Raw genomic sequence first — 21,646 nt, 5'->3', positions numbered from 1 at the left:
TACAACTATTGCTGTTCCCTTTTTCTAACTTTCTTTCAGAGATTCTAGCCAAATGAGGGGTATAATGGGTTCCATTCTGATGTACAGCAAGCTACATCAGATCTGCATTTCTACCTGGTCACAACCACCTGCAGCTGAATAGTTGTGCTCTCCCTACACTGGTCTTGGGCTGGAGTCTCAAGTTCCTGGCCAGTGGACTTCACGTATGTAAGTTACCTGCTTGGCTCCAAAAGGCAACTGAGATTTTGTGTCAGAGCCAAATACTTCTGCAGGAGAATTCAAGATGGTCAAATACGTGGAAGGAAGTTAGTGGAATGAAACTGTTATGTCATTGGACATTTTCAGGGTCTATCAGTGTCTGTGGGGAACTAATTCTCTTGGATATGATCACTTAAATATGTAAAAGCACCCCCATAGTTGTTTCTGGCTTTTGTTTCTTATTCACCGCTAAATATCCAATCATTCCTGAATTCTGTTGGTTGATTTACAATTCGGCTTGTACAAAATCTTGGCATCTCAAGTAAGAGCTTTGAGATGTTATATAGTCTACATTTCTGTTTCTGGCTAGGTCTAATCTATCCAAACAGGTGTTTTGTTATTTCTTTAGTTCAGATCATAGGCTCAACCCTATATGTGGAAATGAATTCCTTTTATCCTTCATAAAATTAACAGTCACATTTTCTGCCTCCTGAGACTGCTGGGAAGTATAATGATTTAAAAAGAAAAGAAAGAAACACAAGATAAAAAACTGAACACGTGATGAAAAATTTTTACCTTTTTAGCGTAAATCTAAGAACTGTTTATATTGAATAATTACAATTTACTCAGAAACGGGGAAAGCAAATAGTACATAATATCTGAGAAAACTGTGTGGCAATCTTATATTGACTGTGACAAGAGCATCTCTTATGCAAATAGCTTCTTCGAGGAGGCAAACTCCTAAAGTACATACGTAGAATCAGTGTCCTTTTCTTTCTTCCGTATTCCAAAGGCCTTCCTTGTACGTTTTTTCAATCCTGTGGGAAAACAGCAAAGGGTCAAAAACTCTCTCAGCAACATTCAACTGAACATATTTTGAAAGTTGTAACACACCAGTTAGACTTGAATGTTTAGAAAGCAATGAAGTTTCTGAAGTTGTATGTATAGGTATGTGTGTTTGCATATTCATATGACTCATTAATACATTTTTCAGTAGTTATTTATCAAGGACTTCACACCATAAGTTCTTAGCACTATAAGCAACACAAGGATGCATGGGTATAGAAAAGATTGTAAGATTTTCTTAGACTACTGTTATTCATCACCCATATTGGGGTTCTGCCAAGAAGTCAAATCACAGATTTAGAAGAATAGCCATTTTCAGGTTAGACATATTCTTTAGACTGGGATAATGCCAAGACAGAGATCATGTGACGTATGCCAAGAGAACTGCACAGATCTGACACATCTCTGTGTCCCGTATTCCCATCTTATCTTTTACTACTTTCTCCAGTCTGTGGCTGCACTGAATTATTAACCATTCTCTGAACACACCCCAAAATTTGCACTCCTGTATTTCTTTCTTTCTTGTGTGGTCCTTACTTGTGATTGAAATGCTTTCCCTATTTTGTGGACATTTAGAATTTCAATTCATCCTTTAAGGCCCAGGACAAATGCCACTCCTTCTGTAGGGCCTCTTAATCCTGGAGGCGTAAGACACTGATTATTCTGTGTTCCCCCCCAAAATGTTGCTCTTATATGTAGGATATATCAAATGGTATCACCTATTAGTTTCTGTGTCAGTTTCCCTAGTAGACTGTGATCCTTTCTTGAACAAAGGCCGAGGCTCCCTCATTTTTAAGTCCAGATAATATTTGTGATTTAAAATGTCTTCCAGGAAGCACCATTCAAGCAGCACTAGCTAAGAAAGCCCTTTTCTTCCATCCTGACAAGCCAAGTACAGTCTTGGTTCTTTTCTACTCATCCTGTCAAAGCTGTTTGGGTTTCCCACCCCCTACATGATCCATAGTTACAGACATGCCTTCTGCGTCTGTTAGTGAGTATTATTCAAATAAATTAAATGTTTATGTATTCAAACCTTAGACTTGTTATTGGTGGTTTGGAAAGTCTTCTTGAGAAATTGGAGCTGAGAGAGTCACTGATATTTCAGATTTGTTTGATACTGCCAGGTGGAACAAAGGGAAAAACAATGACAGAATCAGTGAGTTGATGATACGTTTTTCCAAAACATGTGAGTCAGCCCAAACCACTCAGATTATCTGAGTCATTCATTATCTGCCTCTTAGGATACTACTCAAATACAATCTTCAAAATGTCTCTGTTCCGTCTAATTTTGTATTTTAATAGTCATCCATTTAAGACATTTAGGTCTTTAAAATGTCAATTTTTTAAAAACTCCTCCCACATAAAACTATTTTCCGTTACTTACCACATGATGAGTTTATAGGAAAACATATTGACATTTAAAACTACCCACCCATAATATTTAGAAACATCTTCTCCCCTTTTATTTTTTATTTTGTTTATTAAAAATTTCTTTCTCACCTCTAAATGTCTTATTCCCTTATAAGGACAAAGTATCATAGTTACATAATCATCAGTCTATCCCTACAATTTTCCTTGGGTTTCAAGTCTCCTAATTGGCTTTTCTTTGCTTCTGATTTAGCTTTGAGCTCACAATGAATGCCATATTCAGCAATCACCACTGGTTTTTACAGGACTATAAAACCAATGCTATTATCATCTCAGGGTTTCAAGTGTGTTATTTCCTGTAACTTGACCTGTGAGATATAAAAAATAGCATGCCTTACCAAATATATCAGAAAATATACACACATTCCAGTACTCTTTGTATTAAATTGGTAACAGAACGGGAAATAGTAGTTTTCCATAGACCCTGTGCTGGTTTTGACCACCAAGTTTGGACAATAGCCAACATGAACTAGGTCATGAACATCATGAGTTGTCCACTTCCCAGTGAAAAAAAAATGCACCGAATCAGGATCCAGGAGGCAGAGAGTCCATTCCCAGCATCAGTTCTAATTGCATAGCTTAATATAAGTTACATCACCTTTATGTTTCAGCCTCTCAGCCTATAACAAATCAGCCAATAATAAGAGACGAAAGAATCTGCACATCTTCACAAAATGCCATGCCTATATCTGTAGCTTTACTTTCACTGGAAATCATGTTTTTAACACATGAAATACACTTATACATAGAATATAAATAGAAATACACCAAAGATGTGAAATTCTAGAAAAAAATGCCCTAATCAAATTGTTGAATAAGAAAAAAATGTTGGGCCAGGCTCAGTGGCTCATGCTTGTAATCCCAGCCCTTTGGGAGGCTGAGGAGGGTGAATCACTTGAGGTCAGGAGTTCGAGACCAGCCTGGCCAACATGGTGAAACCCTGTCTCTACTAAAAACACAAAAAATTAACCTGGTGTGGTAGCACACACCTGTAGTCCCAGCTACTTTGGAGGCTGAGGTGGGAGAATTGCTTGAACCTGGGAGGCAGAGGTTGCAGTGAGCCAAGATCATGCCATTGCACTCCAGCCTGGGTGACAGAGTGAGACTTAATCTCAAAAAAAAAAAAAAAAAAAAAAAGGTTGAAAATATTTTACTTCTTCAAAAGTGGAAAGGTTTAAGAAGTTTACAAAAAATATGAAGGAAACTGAAAGACTAAAGCAAATGAAGTTATGAAAGTCAGTTTTTCATACCTTAATGAATCTTTTAGAAGATCCAAGGAGAAAACAATCGCAACAACTGCGTTAAAATTGAGTGAAGACAGGTGTACTCATGTCTTTTGAGAATTCACCAAAAAATACTGAAACTCTTCAACAGAGAGCAACAATAGTCAAGGATCTTACAGGAATAACAAATTTAAGACACTATATTCAATAATCTGATAAGTTTTAAAAACACTATATCCAATGATTCTCCACTTCAGGTAGTTACAATTACAGTATAATTACATCTGGGGTGGAGCATAAATTTTTTATCAATTATTTTTTTACCAAAAATGGGAGGGCAAAAACTAAGTGTCCTTTAAGAAATGCAATGCCTTTTCTCTTGCCAACATCAAAACAAAGTCATCTAAAGGGAAAGAATTTTACTGTCTTAATAATCCGGGGTTAGAATGGTTCTCTCCCAAGCTATGGAATTGAGAACACTTTCCTATCTGAATCCAAAACTGCTGTAATTCATCAGCCACACTGTGTGTCTGTCCTGTGCCCCTAACTTCTCCACCGAATTCAGATTTCTTTAGCTTCTTTTGGTGTTGTGGGAAACAACCACACACACACACACACACACACACACACACACACACACACATTAAGTATAAATGGATTTTTAAAAGGTTGAAAACTTATTTCAAACTAGGCAGCCCGTGTGCTCGCTTCGGCAGCACATATACAAACTAGGCAGCCCGGTTATAATGTTACCAGACAAATGCCATCAATATCTTACCAGATAAGATAAATAAAGCAATATACGTAGAAATAGATAATAGTGATAGTGTCAAAAATACAGAATGGGAAGAAGTTTTGTCATTGGAATGCTACCAGCTACCACTGCTGAGGTCCTGCCTATTGCCCAGGCACTGGTTGCATATGTTGCCTCATTTAAATCTCTTACAAACTTTGTGAAAAAGTAGGTGGTATTTTTCCCTAAAGTAGTGAGTCTGAGAGTTTGCCTAAGTTAAGTTTTATTATCTTCATCCCCAGTGAGGAAACAGGAGGCTACTCTTACTCCAGTACTCCCCAGAATGTTGGGGTTATTCAGGGCTTTGTCCTAGGCACTTCTACATCCTTTTCTGAGCGTGATTTCATCCACCAATGTGGTTTCATTCATCATATGTATGCAGAAAAATCCTGAATTTATAGGTGAGACCCAGCACAATCTCATGAACTTCTGAATACAGAGTACTTCTCATACTCAGGCTCCTACAGAAACACCAGATTTCTTCAAAAACCTTCAGACTCTGCTTATAATACATATGTAATAAAAGCTGTAAAGATATGCCCAATCATTTAGTTTCTAATTATCTTGTGAATGAAATTCCTTTTAAAATGAAATAGCTCTCCATCAACAGATAAATGAATAAGCAAAATGTGGCCTAGCCATGCAATGGAATACTATTCAGCCATAAAAAGGAATAAAGTACTGATACAGGCTACAATATGAATGAACCTTGAAAATACTATGCTAAATGAAGAGAGTCAAATGCAAAGAGCCACATATTGCATTATTTCATTTATATGAAATTTCCAGAGTAGGCAAATTGATTAATACAGAAAGCAGATTGGAGGTTGAGCGAGGCTGAGTGAACGGGGAAAGGGGAGTGGCTGCTTAATGAGTACAGGTTTCCTTTTGGGGTGATATAAAGTTCTGGAACTTGATGGTGGTTATGTTGCACGACATTGAGAATGTACTACATACCACTGAGATTTACACTCTAAAATGGTCAAAATGGAAAATTTTATTTTGTTTGTATTTTACCATGATAAAACAGAAATGGAATAGTTCAAGCCTGATTATTCTGTGACAAGGGAGGACAAGGAGGGGAATAAGTGGGGAAGAAAAGAAAGAAACAAGGCAGATTGGCTTAAAAGTTTGTGGCACATGTTACTGCTTTTGTTTTTGTTTTGTTTTGCCAAAAAAAGTTGTCAAATATTTAGTAAAGAAATCAATACAGTCACGAATTCCTGTTCATAGTAACCTTCAGTATCAAGAAAGTAATATTTCCATGAGAATTTACAACAGGACATCCAGCTTTTCTTGCTCATGTGTCAGATGTTTGCAAAAAAGCTTTTCATAAGCAAATGCATTTTTGTCATGATGCTTGCTCCTTTGATCTGTTCTCCTAAAATCACAATATTATATTAATCCCACTAGATGGTGAACTCCATGAAGTCAGCAGCTCCATCCATGCGGGCATCTTGTTTATTTTCACCTCCCCATGCCGCATGAAAAGAACATTCTTTAAAACCATTTGTGCAATTGTATTAAAAGAGAGGCACTATTTCTCAGTCCCCTTTTCAAACTGCAAATAAGGCCCCATTGGAAGCTTATGAAGGCAGTTTGTTAGGGCAAAACCTCTATTTTAAAATGAAACAGAAAAACGTGCATAAATACTGTTTCATGAAACTCTTGGCCAAATTGGATGGTGATATAAAATACATTTTTTATGTGATATGGTTTGGCTCTATGTCCCTACTCAAGTCACATCTGGAATTGTAATCCCCACATGTCAAGGGAGGGACCTGGTGGGAGGTGATTGGATCATGGGGGCAATTTCCCCCATGCTAATGAGGGAGTTCTCACGAGAGCTTATGCTTTAAGTGTGGCACATTCCCCCTCCTCTCTCTCTCTCTCTCTCTCTCTCTCTCTCTCTCTCCCCCCCACCATCTACTGCCATGTAAGATGGACCTTGCTTCCCTTTCGCCTTCCACCATGATTGTAAGTTTCCTGAGGCCTCCCCAGCCATGTGGAACTGTGAGTCAATTAAACCCCTTTTCTTTATAAATTACCCAGTCTTGGGTAGTATTTTTATAACAGTGTCAGAACGGCTAGTACATTATGATAGACTGCAGGTCAAAAACAGTTTGAACATCATTTTTTAAAAAAAACTTTTAAAAAATAACTCTCTTAATTTGAAACAAAAATTAGTGTGTTTACTGGTGTTGTTTTCTGGAGCTTCCCTAAACTAACTAAAAAAAAGCCCATGAAGTACCTTAGAATGTCCTGACTTTAAAAGTATACAGACCTGCAGGTGAAGAAGAAACTGTACAGCAGAAAAAATAAACTATCTTTATCCATTTTCTTTTCTCCTGAGTACAACTGATAGGAATTGTAGGGATTCATTAAATAAACATCAAATTTTGAATTTGAGCCACTTTTAAATTTTACACTGAAAGGAGAATTGTTTAGAGGAAGGCTTTAAAAAAAAGGAAACTTGGACTCTATACTAATTTTAGGTAAAACATCAAAGTCTGATACTCCAAAGAACCTACAGAGTTTTTGCTTGTTTAGTTTTATTTCTATTTTATTTTATTTTTAAAACATACCCGAAATATTTTTGTCCATAAAAATGATGACTGTTTCTGTAGATTGCCAAGTGGAGGTCAAACTCCTGGAGCTGAGTCCCTAACAGAAGACACTGAAGTGTTTGCATTCTGTAGGCAGAAGCTGAGGACTAGACACAAGATGCTGCTGGCCTTAACCCACGATGCTGTCTCCTAGAAGTGTAAATGGAGAGTCCTGCCAATAACTCCTCCTTTCTCTCCTTGTCCTGTATTCCTACCACTCCATTGCTAGCTGGTAACAGAACAACATGGAGAGGCCAAATGTAGAATGGTCACCTTCTTAACAACATCTTAGCAGAAATGGGCTTACCACCCAAGCTAACTTAAAGGGACTGGGGTGGGAAGAGAGGTGGGGCAGGTACAAACCAGAAAAGAGTCAAAGACAAAGCCAGGTTCTAACACTGGGGCAGGCAGAACCTGCGGGAGAGGGTGTTCTGTCTTTGAAAGCACTTCTTTTTTGCCCACCTTCCTTACTCACCTCATAGTCTAGATGCACATTGCTTTCTCTAAAAGCTCTTTATTGTGGTGTTAGAACCTCCATATAAATGTACTGCCTTTAAAATTGTTGAAAAGGCACCACTTTTGGAGATCATATTCCTAGGGTGCATTTGCTCCTCCTGCCTTCCATCACTCACTGTGCTTTTAAACAGAGCTTGGACAAGACAATGACTAGGAACAAAGCCAGCTCTAAGGAGTGATCTAGAGCTCTGGAGAAGAAGAGGAGCTCTAAGAAGAGGAGATATGTTGGCAATGACCGTGCTTTAGGATCAATATGTAGAACCCAGTTAATAGTGGAATGCGATCTGTTCCTCACATATCTCCCCCAGAAGCATGCAAATCATGCTTCCAAAAACTGAAGTAGGGTGACAGGGTGGAAGGGAGCAAAATATGTGACCTTACTCAGAATCCAAAGATCTGGGTTTGAAACCCAGTTTGACTGCTTTCCAGCAACATTGATAGAGAGTCTAAGAGATACTGTGGTACTTTCCATATAAGATTCGTGTTTTCACAAGATAGGAGGTTTGGAGAGACAATCTCTCTGTAATCACTAGGGGTGAGGGAAAGGCAACTCTTGTTTACTGAGAACCTTGCATGTGCCAGACACTGTGCCAAACACTTTAAAGCAGACCAATTCTTTCAACAACCTGAGAAGGTATTACTAACTCCCTGTCTTTGGATTAAGAAACAGACTCAAAGTGAGTAAGTTTCTCTTTCACAGTCACTAAACAAATGAGTAACAAGGCCAAGATGTTGAGCTAGGTCTGTTTGGCTCCAGAGTCAAGCAACTTCTTTCAGAGTGGTCATGATGATTATTGCAGTACCTAGTGCACAGAAGACATGTCATCAATGTTTGTTTAACAATTTCTTTAAAAGCTGCTTGGTGTTTATATAACCATTTTTTTAAAAGCTAATGACTTTTATTGATGTTTGAAATCTACATTCCATTGGTGTCCAACTTTTTGATATTTATTTGTGTATATAGATGTATTAGGGAAGGAGGAGAAGGAGCCCCAAACTATACCAGATGCACCAATCTGAATACACAGGCCTTTGGCCAGAGAGCAGAGACTCAGAGTGAGGGATGTGCTGAGACCTCATCACATTTTAGGTGGGAAATGTGCACAATGATACAATAAAAACTCAATTTAGCCCAAAACATATATCATAAAAAAATTAATAGACATAATGTACTGAGTACTTGTGATGTTTCAGGGAATTTATCAGGAACTTTCTTATCTCAGTCCAACACAATTTAATGAGATGGGAGCTATTGTCATATTGATTCTATATCATGGCACATGAGAAGCACCTGATGCCAGGTCGTACAGGTGATAAATAGCAGAACACATTTTAAAACACCCTCTGCCTGACTCCAGAGTCCAGGCTCCTCATGACTTTGGAATAGCTTTTGTTACTCATCACAATTCATTTTATCCTCTTATTAAAAACAAAAAAACAGGAATGTGATTTTTTGTTTGAAAAACTGGAGAGAGATTTTTAGGCAAGTTAGGCTGCACATTTCTTATACACAAAGGCGGTATTTTGCAAGTTTAAATCTTTATATGCTGCCCAGTGAACATAAAGAGACCCAATAAATATTTGCTAAATGGATTATTTCTGTAATAAATATAAATTTTCAGCTTGAGTCTTCATTAACTTGGAGGGTTACTCAAAGGTGAATCACATGTAATGGAATTACTTATTTTCTGCAGGAACCCAGGCCAAATATTTGGTCTCAGTAATAAAAAACAGGCACATTTAATTGCCCTGGGCACAATGCCGCATATTGACAGCAACTCTAGACTGGCTATCTCTTTTCATTATGATGCTCACTGTATTTCTGTCAGAAAAGATTAAGGCGCTTTGTGTATCAGCTTTCCCTCTAGGTTTTCAATATAGTCACTGTAATCCAATTCAGATTCTTTGTCATCAGAAATTCTTACAGAAAGACATAAAACCAGTTAAGATGGAGGCCAGTTGGTCCAATGATTTTCTATGATATTTCTGATTTCCCATGCACAGACTGCTGCCTAGGGTAGAAGAGATGCTTCATAAAGGCAAGTGCCAGGAAGTAGAAAATGTAGAGTTCAGTGTCTAGCAGTACCTGGTGCAAGGCAGTCATTCAGTAAATGTTTACAAGCCGTTCTACAGATTTGCAATTCTTTTTTTTTTTTTTTTTTGAGATGGAGTCTCGCTCTGTCTCCCTGGCTAGACTGCAGTGGCATGATCTTCTTGGCTCACTGCCAGCTCCACCTCCCGGATTCATGCCATTGTCCTGCCTCAGCCTCCCTGTTCAAAGTTGGTCAGCATGTGGTTTTGGTATGAATGCTTCACCTACATTTTTACTTGACTTAAAGGAAATCCAGGTAATCTCTGTACTTAGTATGCACAAAACCTCTCTACAATACCTCATCATTCTGAGCTGAGCACTGAACCTTTTGGGAGAAATCTTAAGGACACACGCCATTAGCAATGAATTGCAAAAGGGTCTGAGATAAATGACAACTTGAATTCAGATTTGATATATAAAAAATCATGCTGAAACACTGAAATGAGGATTTCTAGAGGGCAATTATGAACTTCAAGGTGCTAAAATTGACTTTTAAAAAAAGAAATATTTGTTCTTTTGGTAACATAGAAGAAAATGTTAAAGAAGATGGTCGTGAAATAGGTTTGCTACAAAGGGACTTGGTGTTTGCTGTGCCAATATTAATGTAATGATGAAGTTGAATATAATTGGGAATAATTTTAAGCAGGTGGTCAACTTCTGTTAAGCTATAAGAATAGTACAAAGATCCACAGGAAGTATACATAGTTGTAAAGTCTGAGCTTTGAGATCAGAAAGATCTCAAACGTCATCTTCACTCCTTCCTGGGACAAGTTTCTTGACCTCTCTGAGTCTCAGTTTTCTCAGCTATCTATCATAAAAGGTTTTTGTAAGGTTTAAATAAGTGTAAAAACCCAGTACAACACCTAAAATATATTGAGCATCACTTTATGCAGATTTTTCTGCTTTTCTGGGAATTTTGATAGTTATAAAACAACTAGAAATCAGCTCTTTTAACAGATCACATAAAAGAAACTAAATGATACAGAAGCCTCATAACTCTATTCCTTTAGAAATAAAAATATGACATCAGAATTTGAAAATAATCAAAATTTCAAAACCTCAAGCTTTTCTTGGTTAGAGCAATAATAACAAAACCAAACTCAGTCTCAAGAAATGTCACTGACTAACATCTATCATAAAAGGTAAGTGGGGATTAAAACACTCACAACAGGAAAAGTAACTCTGTCATGCAGCAGGCAAATACAGCCTTGATGAAGCCTTCTCTTTGTGCACGTCTGTTACAAACTTCGATTGATCGGTTGGTCTTTCCAGTGTGATCTGAAAGTAGGTCAGTGCTCCTTCTACTTGGGTTAGGGTATCACACAATTTGGAGTTTCCTGCCCAGCCTATTTGGGAGACACACGAGTTTTGCATGAAGGAGAATACTTTAAACACTAGGTAAATTAATTTGACCTGTTCCCTTAGAACCTTGATCTGTAAAAATGTTACTTTCTTTTTCTCTCCTTCATTTTCTCCTACTACAGTCATTTATTTTCTTCACATCCTTCTATCTCCAGTCCCTCCCTGGCCTGACAATGACTTGTAGAAAGCATTTAAATTAATGGTCCTGCTCAGATAGACTTTTTAGGCATAAAGAGAAAAATTCAATTGAACTGTAATTCACCAAACCAAATGAGGTTTAAAAAACCCTCCATTTTCCACAAGAAAAGAAATTCAAAAGAAAATGAACTGGATAATACCAGAAATGCTTTTCTATATGCCCTTTCCCTTTTATATTTCATTCAGGGAATAGGGGGCCAGTCCTTCCGTAAAATCTATAAATTCTTATTACATGTATCATTTGATCGCTCAACCTAACTTATTCAAAGGTCAATTTAAAAAGGAAGCTGGTGGATGTGCGCAGTGGCTCACACCTGTAATTCCATCACTTTGGGAGGCTGAGGCGGGCAGATCACCTGAGGTCAGGGGTTCAAGAACAGCGTGGCCAAAACGGTGAAACCCCATCCCTACTAAAAATAGAAAATCAGCCGGGAGTGGGGCGCATGCCTGTAATTCCAGCTACTCAGGATGCTGAGGCAGAAGAATCGTTTGAAACTGAGAGATGGAGGTTGCAGTGAGCCAAGTTGACACCATTGCACTCCAGCCTGGGCAACAAGAGCAAAACTCCATTTTTAGGGTGGGGGGGAGGCCCGGGGGTGGAGGCTCATGCCTGTAATCCCAGCACTTTAGGAGGCCCAGGTGGGTGGATCACCTGAGGTCAGGAGTTCGAGACCAGCCTGACCAACATGGAGAAACTCTGTCTCTACTAAAAAAAAAATACAAAATTAGCCGTGCGTGGTGGTGCATGCCTGTAATCCCAGCTACTCGGGAGGCTGAGGCAGGAGAATCACTGGAATCTGGGAGCCAGAGGTTGTGGTGAGCTGAGATCATGCCATTGCACTCCAGCCTGGGCAACAAGAGTGAAACTCCATCTCAAAATGGAAAAAAAAAAAAAAAAAAAAGCTGGAACATATCCCCCATTAGAATTCTTCTGGTTTAATTCTAACCTACTATGTGGAGGCAGAGAGGTAGATAAAGTAGGAGATTACATGATACTGCCCTTTCTATACACCACAGGCTATTAGCCAACTTTATTTAATAAGGATCTATGAAGTCTACTTCTAAAAAGGAATATAAATGGTTTAAAAAGTTAAAATTATAGATATAAATATGAAGTTATTTTTGAAAAAAATCAGCCATCAGATAAACACACATAGAAATAAAAGGTTTTAAAGGAAAATAAATGTGCAGTATATACTCTAAGTTCTTTGGAGAGGCCTTAAAGGCTACCAGGATGCATGTAGAGTGATCCTGTTTGTAAGATTTATAATAATAATGACCATTGATCTATTTATCCATCTGTCCTCCATCTATCCATCTTTTGGCTGTAAATCACAATAGGTAACAGAAATTCACTGTTGTGAAATTCATCCTGTTGGATCACATAAATCCATCAAGTTACAGTGAACACCTGCTCTCCCTTAGTCTTTCCTCAAGTCAACTCTCTTGGAAAGTTAACCCTTGGCAGGCTTGCAGATTTATTAAGCCATTCCCTCAGAATTTTAGAGTAAACAATCATGTCATTATTCTCTGTCTTTACGTACATATCTTCTATTTCAAACAGTTAAATACATATTTGTTGCTCTACTAATGATTCTCAGATCCTAGGTCCTCATATTCACCTCGCAAGAATGGAATGATAATTTTTCTCATCACTGGTCAGTATTTTCTTCACCAGTTGTCCAGTATTGGGCACGGATGTAACTCCAGAATTTCATTCAATGCTTAGAGTCATCCAAGCTCTGGAGTATTTGGCATCACTATCAGAAGATTTCTTCATCTTCTCATTCAGTGGTCAGTAGAAAAGGAACCTATTCAGTATCTGTCACGTGCCAGAGACTTTTCTAGACTAGAGATACAACATCTAATATTACCCTCTGATTATGTGCAATCAGAGACCAGTTACTAAAACCCTGAAACACTCTTTCCATTAGGTCACTGTACCCACTTTAGTTATCTACTCATCAAAGGGGCATATATGCATTATTGCGTGGTGTTTGAGGTGAAGAGTGACATGAGGTGAGCTTGCCAGGAGTCAATCATGCAAGTTTTAGAAAGTCAAGTTAAAGACCTTAGATTTTAGGCTGGGTGCAGTGGCTCATGCCTGTAATCCCAGCACTTTGGGAGGCTGAGGTGGGCACATTGCTTGAGCTCATGACTTGGAGACCAGCCTGGCCAACATGGCAAAATCCCATCTCTACTAAAAATACAAAAAATAGCTGGGTGTAGTGGTATGCACCTGTAACCCCAACTACTTGGGAGGCTTAGGTGGGAGTATCCCTTGAGCCCAAGAAGCAGAGGTTGCAATGAGTTGAGATTGCACCACTCCACTCCATCATGGGCGACAGAGTGAGACTCTGACTCAGAAACAAAACAAAACAAAACAAAACACACAAAAACTTAAATTCTAAGTGGAATGGGCAGTCATTGAAAGTCCTAAAGAGGTAGACAAAGTAGGACAGGAAAGTGACATCCTCTGATTTTCTTCCCTATCAGCAATGTCTATTACCTAGTGCTAGAAAACTTTAGGACAATAGTAATTAATTTCTATAATACTCACTATGATAAGCTAAATAAATAGAATGTTTTCTACAACACCAAAAGACAAAATTATATTGAGTATTGTTTTAGTGTTAAAAGTGCTATGCTGTATACTTGTTTAAAAGCTAGCATTTAAATTATTATCTGTATTTGAGTTATGAAATGCAAACTCTCCCTAACTAGAATATTTAATTTACCAGAACAGCTGAACACCTGAACTCTTAGAAATGTTCTAGTTTTGACAGTAATAAGCCAATTCTGAGTTTTTAGCACTTCAGAGTTTTCCAGTTGTGACAATATGTAAATATACCAACGTTGACAATCTTAATTGGGATTTAAACTAATTTTTAAACCTCTTTTTAAACCTTCTTTTTAAACCTCCATAATTCCTGAACTCAAACCCTCACAGAGTTTTGTTACATTGCCAGTCAGACATGACATCAGATTTTAGCTTTACCACTAACTGTGTAATGTCAAAAAAAAATCATTTAATCTCTCAAGAATTCAGTTTAACGATTATCGTATTAAATGAGAAAATGGGTTTGGATATATACATAAAGTGCTACCCAAGCAAAAATTAATATCATTTATTGATATAATTATTATTACCATTTCAGTTGAGAGTGGAGAAATAGTAAACTGTCATAGTATACATCATATAAAAGTAAAGAGTTCAACCCATTTCAAATGGTAAGGTCTTTCTCTTCCTTTGTTAATACAGAAAGGGGAGGAAAATCCACATCACTTCGCAAATCATCTAACAGTGTGCTTTCCGATTCCTTCTGTTATAGTTTGGATGTTTGTCTTCCATATCTCATGTTGACATTTGATCCCTCATGTTGGAAGTGGTGCCTAGTGGAAAGTGTTTGGGTCATGGGAGAGGATCCCTCATGAATGATTTGGTATCATTCTCAAAGCAGTGAATGAGTTTTCAAGCTGTTAATTTCTATGAGAGCTGGTTGTTAAAAAGAACCTGGCACCTCCTCCCCTCCTCTCTATTGCTTTCTCTCGCCATGTGACCTCTGCACACACTGGCTTCATTTCATCTTCTGCCAGGAGTGTAAGCAGCCTGAGGTCCTCACCGGAAGCAGATGCTGGTGCCATGCTTCTTGTGCAGCTTGCAGAACCGAAAGGCAAATAAACCTTCTTTTCCTTCTAAACTACCCAGTCTCAGGTATTTCCTTATAGCAACACAAGTGGACTAGGACACCTTCTGTTGAATAACATTGACTCTAAGATTCTGTAACATCTTATTTAATTTTCAGTAATCTATTAAGACAATCCAGTGTTCACATGAGGCATGTATAAACTGAAGCTGAATCCATCATCTTCCTCCCCAGCCAGTTCTTTTGCCAGGGTTCCCTCTCCAAGTAAACTGGTGCCATCATCCTCCAAGATGCTCCATCCAGAAACCTAAGAAGTATCTTTGATTTTTCCTTTCCACATCCAAACCAGCAGGGAGTGCTGTTAGGTTTCTTTCTTGTATCTATCCAATCTGTTCACATGGGCTTCTCCCATCGCATGAAGCTATCACCTTTGAGACATGGCCTCCAAGATTGCCATGGAAAAGGAAGAGAATGTGAGGATGTCACCTTAGATACTTTACCACTTCAGCCAGGAAGAGACAGAATTGTGCTTACATACTGTTGGCCAGCAGGAGTTTGGCTTATGGACCATGTGGCCTCACCTACATGTGAGACACTGGAAACAAAGTCCCTGGCTGTGAAGTCACTCCCCAGCAACAGCTCTGCATATGCAGAAAAGAAGCTTGGCTCTTTGGAAGTCAACTAGCTGTTGTTTTCAAACCCTGTTATCCCTTCTCTGCAGCCCTGAGCTCTAGTCCCACATAATTAACTGGCTCTGCCATTTACTCCTGATGTTACTATGAATAAACTTATACTTCTCTCAGCCTCAGCATCCATATCCACAAAATGGATCTTCTCTCACAGGTTAATTATGAAGACTAAATAAATCATGCATTCAGAAACTTAGCAAAATCAATCACTTATCACAATAAATATTTTGGTTTTTTAATTTTTATTTTTTATTCTCATAGGTTTTTGGGGAACAGGTGGTGTTTGTTTACATGAATAAATTCTTTAGTGTTGATTTCTGAGATTTTGGTGCATCCATCACCCAAGTAGTATACACTGTACCCAATTTGTAGTCCTTTATCCCTCACCCCCTCCCACCCTTTCCCACCGAGTTTCCAAAGTCCATTGCATCATTCTTACGCTTTTGCATCGTTGTAGCTTAGCTCCCACTAATAAGTAAGAGTATACAATGTTTGATTTTCCATTCCTGAGTTACTTTACTTAGAATAATGGTCTCCAGTTCCATCCAGGTAACTGCAAATGCCATTATTTAATTCTTTTATGTGCAACAAATATTTTTGGGAAATTGAATATGAATGTAACATTTGACCCCGGGATAATCCTTAAAATTGATGGAATTAAAAAATGTATATATACTATGACTTACTGAATTACTTTTTTCCCCTAAAGCTGCTGGTTGTTCCTATTCTTGTATGGTGACTTTTACTGAAGGATTAGAAAGAGGCGATGATGAGACACAATTAATGAGTAGCTAAATTACATAACATCAGGGAAGAGATGAATGTCTGGTTCGGTAAGACAAGCAAAACTGAATTCCAAAGAAATTCAAACAATAGGCACACAGCCACACAGAAAATTTTAGACGAGCCTGGTCTCAAACTTTCATCCCTTTACTTCAGTTTAGTATGCTTTACCAAGTTGCTTCATTAGATATGAGTGGGTATATACGTGTAATAAATAACTATATATAATCACATAGAAAAGTAAATGTTGATATCTTCACCTAGAGAGAACACAAACTCATACCTAGTTTCTGTAGTACTCTAGCATATAGAGTAGTTTTAGTTTTTTTGAGTATGGTTTTTGTATCTACTTCTACACTAAATATATCTATTTACTTTCTAAATGTCTGGAACAGTGCAGTGAACCCTATTTGGCTGAATAGCGTTACCTGAAAATCTGACTCACATTTCCAGTGACGCTAATAACTTTTTAGTTGAAATTTGGCTTAGCATTTTGATTAAATTTTCTGTTAAATGCTCTAAAAAAGACTTTCAACTGATGAGATTATAACTTCAAAGGCAGAAGGAAAGTAAAGGGTGACTTTAATAACGATGAAAATAAAAAAAGCCCAGAATAAGATATCATTAGAAACAGGGTCTGTAGAAAAGCCAAGGTCCAAATGCCAAATCTGAATGAAGCTAATTTTGTGGTGCTCTCCACAAATGTATTTTGTTTCTTTCTAAAATAGTCACATTTACAAGATAAATTATATACTGAATTCAAAAGCTTGCTAGCATCCTAGTCAGGTTGGCTCAGATATTTCTCCTCTGAAACTCAGTTGAAACCAGAGGCTAGCTCTAGTCCCTTCTGTTGAGTTGCTAGCCATCTAAATACATCCACACATCTTGTTCACTTCTACCATTTGGCTTAAGTGGTGCAAACCTCTGTGATTTCAGCAAAATTCAATCTGTTAGGAAGTCACCAGAACACAGAACTCCTTAGCTGGTGTGGCATTAGGACCTGGTCTGCTATATTTCTCCAGTTTTATCTGTCACTGTAACTCTAAGCACTCCACTCTGAAACCAAACCAAAGTTATTTCTATTCCCTAAACAAGTCTGCACATTTGTGGTCTACGTATTTGCTTCTGTTTGGATGACTCTCTCTTTGGATGATCTTGTCTTCAAACTGGCCACAGAAACCTTCCCCTTCTCAAGCTGGTTCAGAAATGCCTCACTATACCTGCTGGAAGTTGGATTTCAAAATGGATATTTTTCCCTTTCTTCCAAATTTCACTTAAGACTTCATTATAAAACTTACCGAATTTTGCCTCTTATTACAGTTTACATTGCCTTTCTTCTTTTAGATTTTAAGCCTATTGAAGACATTCGTCTTATCTCATTCATCTTGTGCCCATTGGTGATCCTAGTTCAGTGTCCTGACTGCAGATGGAACATTCACTATGCTGAGAAGAGGGCTCCAAGCCAAGCAAAGGCTCAAGTATCAAAAGTGACCTTCATCCCTGTGGGATATAAGTGACCAAACCAGGAGCTCTTAAATTAAGTCTTCTTCCATTACTGAGGAAACAAAAACAAAAACAAAAACAAAATCCTCGACTAAATACTTATTTGCTCATCTATACTTGTAAAAGAGCATGTGTCATAAATACCACGAACACCCTAAAAATACAGCAAAGTAAATGAAGAAGTGGAAGGAAAAGTGAGATTAAGGCATGGCGAGTCCATACAACACTGAAGAGACCCTCACACTCTCACTCAATGCCTCCTCCCTCCTGTTTTAAGGTTAATCTCCTTTTCCATACTAGAAAAACAGCAGAAAATCAGAATGAGCCAAGGGGGCAAAGTTAAACATAAGTATTAATGGGAGCTGCCAGAGGGGAAATGAAACATCATATACTTCAGAAAACCGGAGAGCTTTTATCTTCAGGCCAGCAGCCCGAAGCAGAGCAACAGTGTCTGGTAGCTCTGCTGAATTATAGCACAGCATGTTAATTGATATTCTAAACAATGATCAATGTGAAAAATGCTTTTTAAATGATTTTAAATAGTTACAAAAATGTAACTTTTCATCATCAAAATATAGGTTAAATTAGGTGTAATTGCTTTTGCTTAAGAAATGTATTAGTAAGAATATATATACATATATTACAGATTAGAAATATCATCAGATATGAGGTTGTTAAAGGATACATCTTAATTTCCCAGAAAATGAGATTCTGTAAAATAAGAGCTAACTGTAAGCTAGTATTTATTAAATGCCTCCCATGTACTTTTCATGCATTATCACATGAAACTCACAGCACTACACTGTGAAGTGGGCATAATCATCTCCACTTTGCAGATGAGGAAGACCTCTCTGAGAAGTCCCGCAATTTGCCAACATGGCATGGATAGAAAGTGATGAGCCTGAGTCACATTCGGGCTCATGGAAACCCAAGGCCAGTATTCTTGCCCCATTTTCACACTGTCTGGATAGGTGGATGAGGAGTGGGCATGTGGGGTACACAATGCCTTGACTATGTACACACTGAACTCAGCTCACACACTCTTTGGTGATCCCCTCATGCTTCCCCTATTTTCCTCTCCCAGCACTCCTGGGAACATCTGCTCTATCTGGTCTGTTCTCTCTGGTCCACTCAGTTTTCTTGCTAGCGTTGTTATAGAGAAAGAGATTTAAATGAAGAGAGAAAACAAAAAGCAATAGCAAGAACTGTCAAGGATGGCAAATGGGAACCAAATACCCCTTTTCCACCAAGTGCTTGCTTTTTAAGTAGGCTTCACCTCTAAAGCATATGAAAAGGTCAGTTGTCAGCCATCTTTCTGGAGGGTGTCCCCTGGTGGAGGGGGGTGGAGCATTATCCTAGACCTTGCAGGGAATCCCCTGTTACAGAATATATCCAGCCAAATAATCAGAGGGCCAGGGGAAAAGCAGTACTGTTTATATCTCTGAATTGTTAGTTTTAATTTTAGTGACAGAGTACAGTGATGACTTCTGGCTTTTCTCTTCAAATACTTTCAGCCATCAGTTTCCAGCCAAACCCACCCCACCACCATGGTGCAAGCACGTCTCATCAGCAATTAAGAAATAACTTTGAATGTCCGCTTGAATTCTGTTATTGAGGATCAAATGTAGTAAAATTCCTATTACAACATAGTACAGTTCACAGAAACTGTGCATGGCTCCAATCCCTTTTTCATCAGGGTATGTCTTTTAAGATTCTATAAAAACGTATTCATGAACATGGTATGATAAGTCTTACACCACATAGCAGTGACTCTTAATCTCTTTTTGGTCACAAACTCCAGTGAGAATCTAACAAAAGTTATAAATCCGCTCATAAAATACAGGCAAGAACATATCTACCAATCCATGTATAACGTTCCTGGGAGTTTACAGGCTGCCTAAATGTATCTGCAAACCCCAATTTAAGTCCCTCACTCTGTGGGAGCTCAATATATATAGTTTTTGCATTAATGTGTAAAAACAGTGAATGATAAATTATCTTGGCAGAGACAACCCAGCTATGCTGAGCATTATGATGACTCTTTGTCAGATACTAAATGAGTTGCTTAACACCTTGGAAGGAATCAGAGCCTGAGTCAGGCTTAGAATACACAGTATCTGTCCCTGGTCTCATGATGATGGATGCTGTGAATTACAGTCAATCAGTCAAGTCCTCTGTCATGTCTGCCTCATGGAGCCTTCCTATTTTTCCTCTGGCTGGTCTAGTCATCCATCTGTTTCTATTACACAGTCACAGTGCTTTTGCTGGCCCCGCAGCTTTCAAAGCTGAATAGAAGGAGAAAAAAACCCAAACCAGTTATTTAAGAAGCAGAAATAGAAATAAAGAGCTTGGTCATTACCAATGATGATAAAGGAAAAAACAGACATAGTTCCTACTGTGTGATAATTATTTCATACAATGCTAAACCCCCTCACATACCTTATCTTGTTTAATCCTTAAATCAATCCTGATGGGTAGGTATTATCCATGCACACTTTCCACATGTGGGTAGCAAGAGGTTCTGAGAGATTAACTGACTCATGTAAGATCCCATGGTGAATAAACAGCACTAATATTTAAATATATTTGAGCTTGACTACAGGCCTAGTATTTTTTCCTACTACATAATGCTTATTTTTTAAAAATCTGAGACTTAAGTTCATGCTTCCTATATTTTGAAATTATCTATGTCTGAGAGATCTCAGATCTTCCCCAGATGAAAAGATGTGCATGGAGGGAGGAATAAAGGTGACTTATACCTTCCATAACACTCAGGTGAATTCCAACATTGAGGTTAGGTGGTCTTGGCTGAACCACAAAGCAATTGAAACCTTACCTGGAGAACTGGGCCTCAGTCCGGGAGCGTTCAGACTCACACTGCCTTTTCTCTCAAGACATGGCTAATTGAACCACAGACATAATCAGTGGTATTGAGCAATAATTCCCAAACATTGTATCCGCTTTCCATTCACCCTCAGACACCAAATTAGCCTTCACCTGCATGTCCTCTGGATCAAAAATAAAAACCTTGATGAACTGTCATGACAAAAGTGCCAGCTTGTTTTGGGCTATAAAGGGGTCGTGAGTCATTGTTTGGGCTGTATTTGTTAAGGGCTCTGAGACACACTAGATAGCACAGTGGTTTTGTGACATCCAGACTGTTTACCTCCTCTCATATACCTTTAAAACACAGTTTGCTATAATGACTGTGGCATCAATCTCCTTAATTCAAGTATCCAGGTTAAAAACAAAGCCACATCACAATTAATTAGGAAGATGACTTGGGGGTGTCACATTTCTCTTTTCTGCCTTGACAATTGCCTGTTTATACATTTTTTAATGTCTCTACTCTTTAAGGGAGGTACCTGGTGTAAGGTAAGGAGCTTTATCTGGGAATTACTGCCATAGAGCAATTGCCTGGTCACATGAAAAGCCTTTAATGTTTACTCAGAGGATGTCTCCCAAAGTCATACACAGAAGGATGAAATGGATGCTGTGTATGAAGAACTGAAAACATTTGCTATTTGTAAATAACACTAAGTAAGAAGACAGTGACAGGAGATGGGGCTAAAGGGTCAGGTCATGGGGGTCCCTTTGTTCCACGGAAGTGGCTTGGACTTCATTCTGAAAGTTACTGGATGCAAATGTAACGTTTTAGTGAAAGATTTATGGGGTTAGATTTGTACGTATCAGGGAAGATGAAGTGAAGAGCAAAGACTAGACATAAGGAGACCAGTTTAGAGAACGTGGTGACAATTTAGT

General features: G+C 38.3%; 1 protein-coding gene across 8 annotated transcripts in view; it reads right to left on the bottom strand.

The window, feature by feature from the left end:
* The window catches only part of SGIP1 (SH3 domain GRB2 like endophilin interacting protein 1), a 220,130-nt gene that overhangs the window by 127,983 nt on the left and 70,501 nt on the right, over positions 1–21,646 (bottom strand). For all 8 annotated transcript variants that reach the window (XM_025355457.1, XM_025355505.1, XM_025355485.1 and 5 more), the window contains one exon: positions 953–1,016. In XM_025355457.1, coding sequence (XP_025211242.1) covers positions 953–1,016 — 64 coding nt within the window. The remainder of the gene's footprint in view (positions 1–952; positions 1,017–21,646) is intronic.

The sequence above is a fragment of the Theropithecus gelada genome, chromosome 1 (assembly GCF_003255815.1).
Source record: "Theropithecus gelada isolate Dixy chromosome 1, Tgel_1.0, whole genome shotgun sequence".
NCBI classification, from domain to species: Eukaryota; Metazoa; Chordata; class Mammalia; order Primates; family Cercopithecidae; genus Theropithecus; species Theropithecus gelada.
The sequence above is the reverse complement of the archived record's forward strand: the minus strand, read 5'-3'. Positions and strand labels throughout refer to the sequence as shown.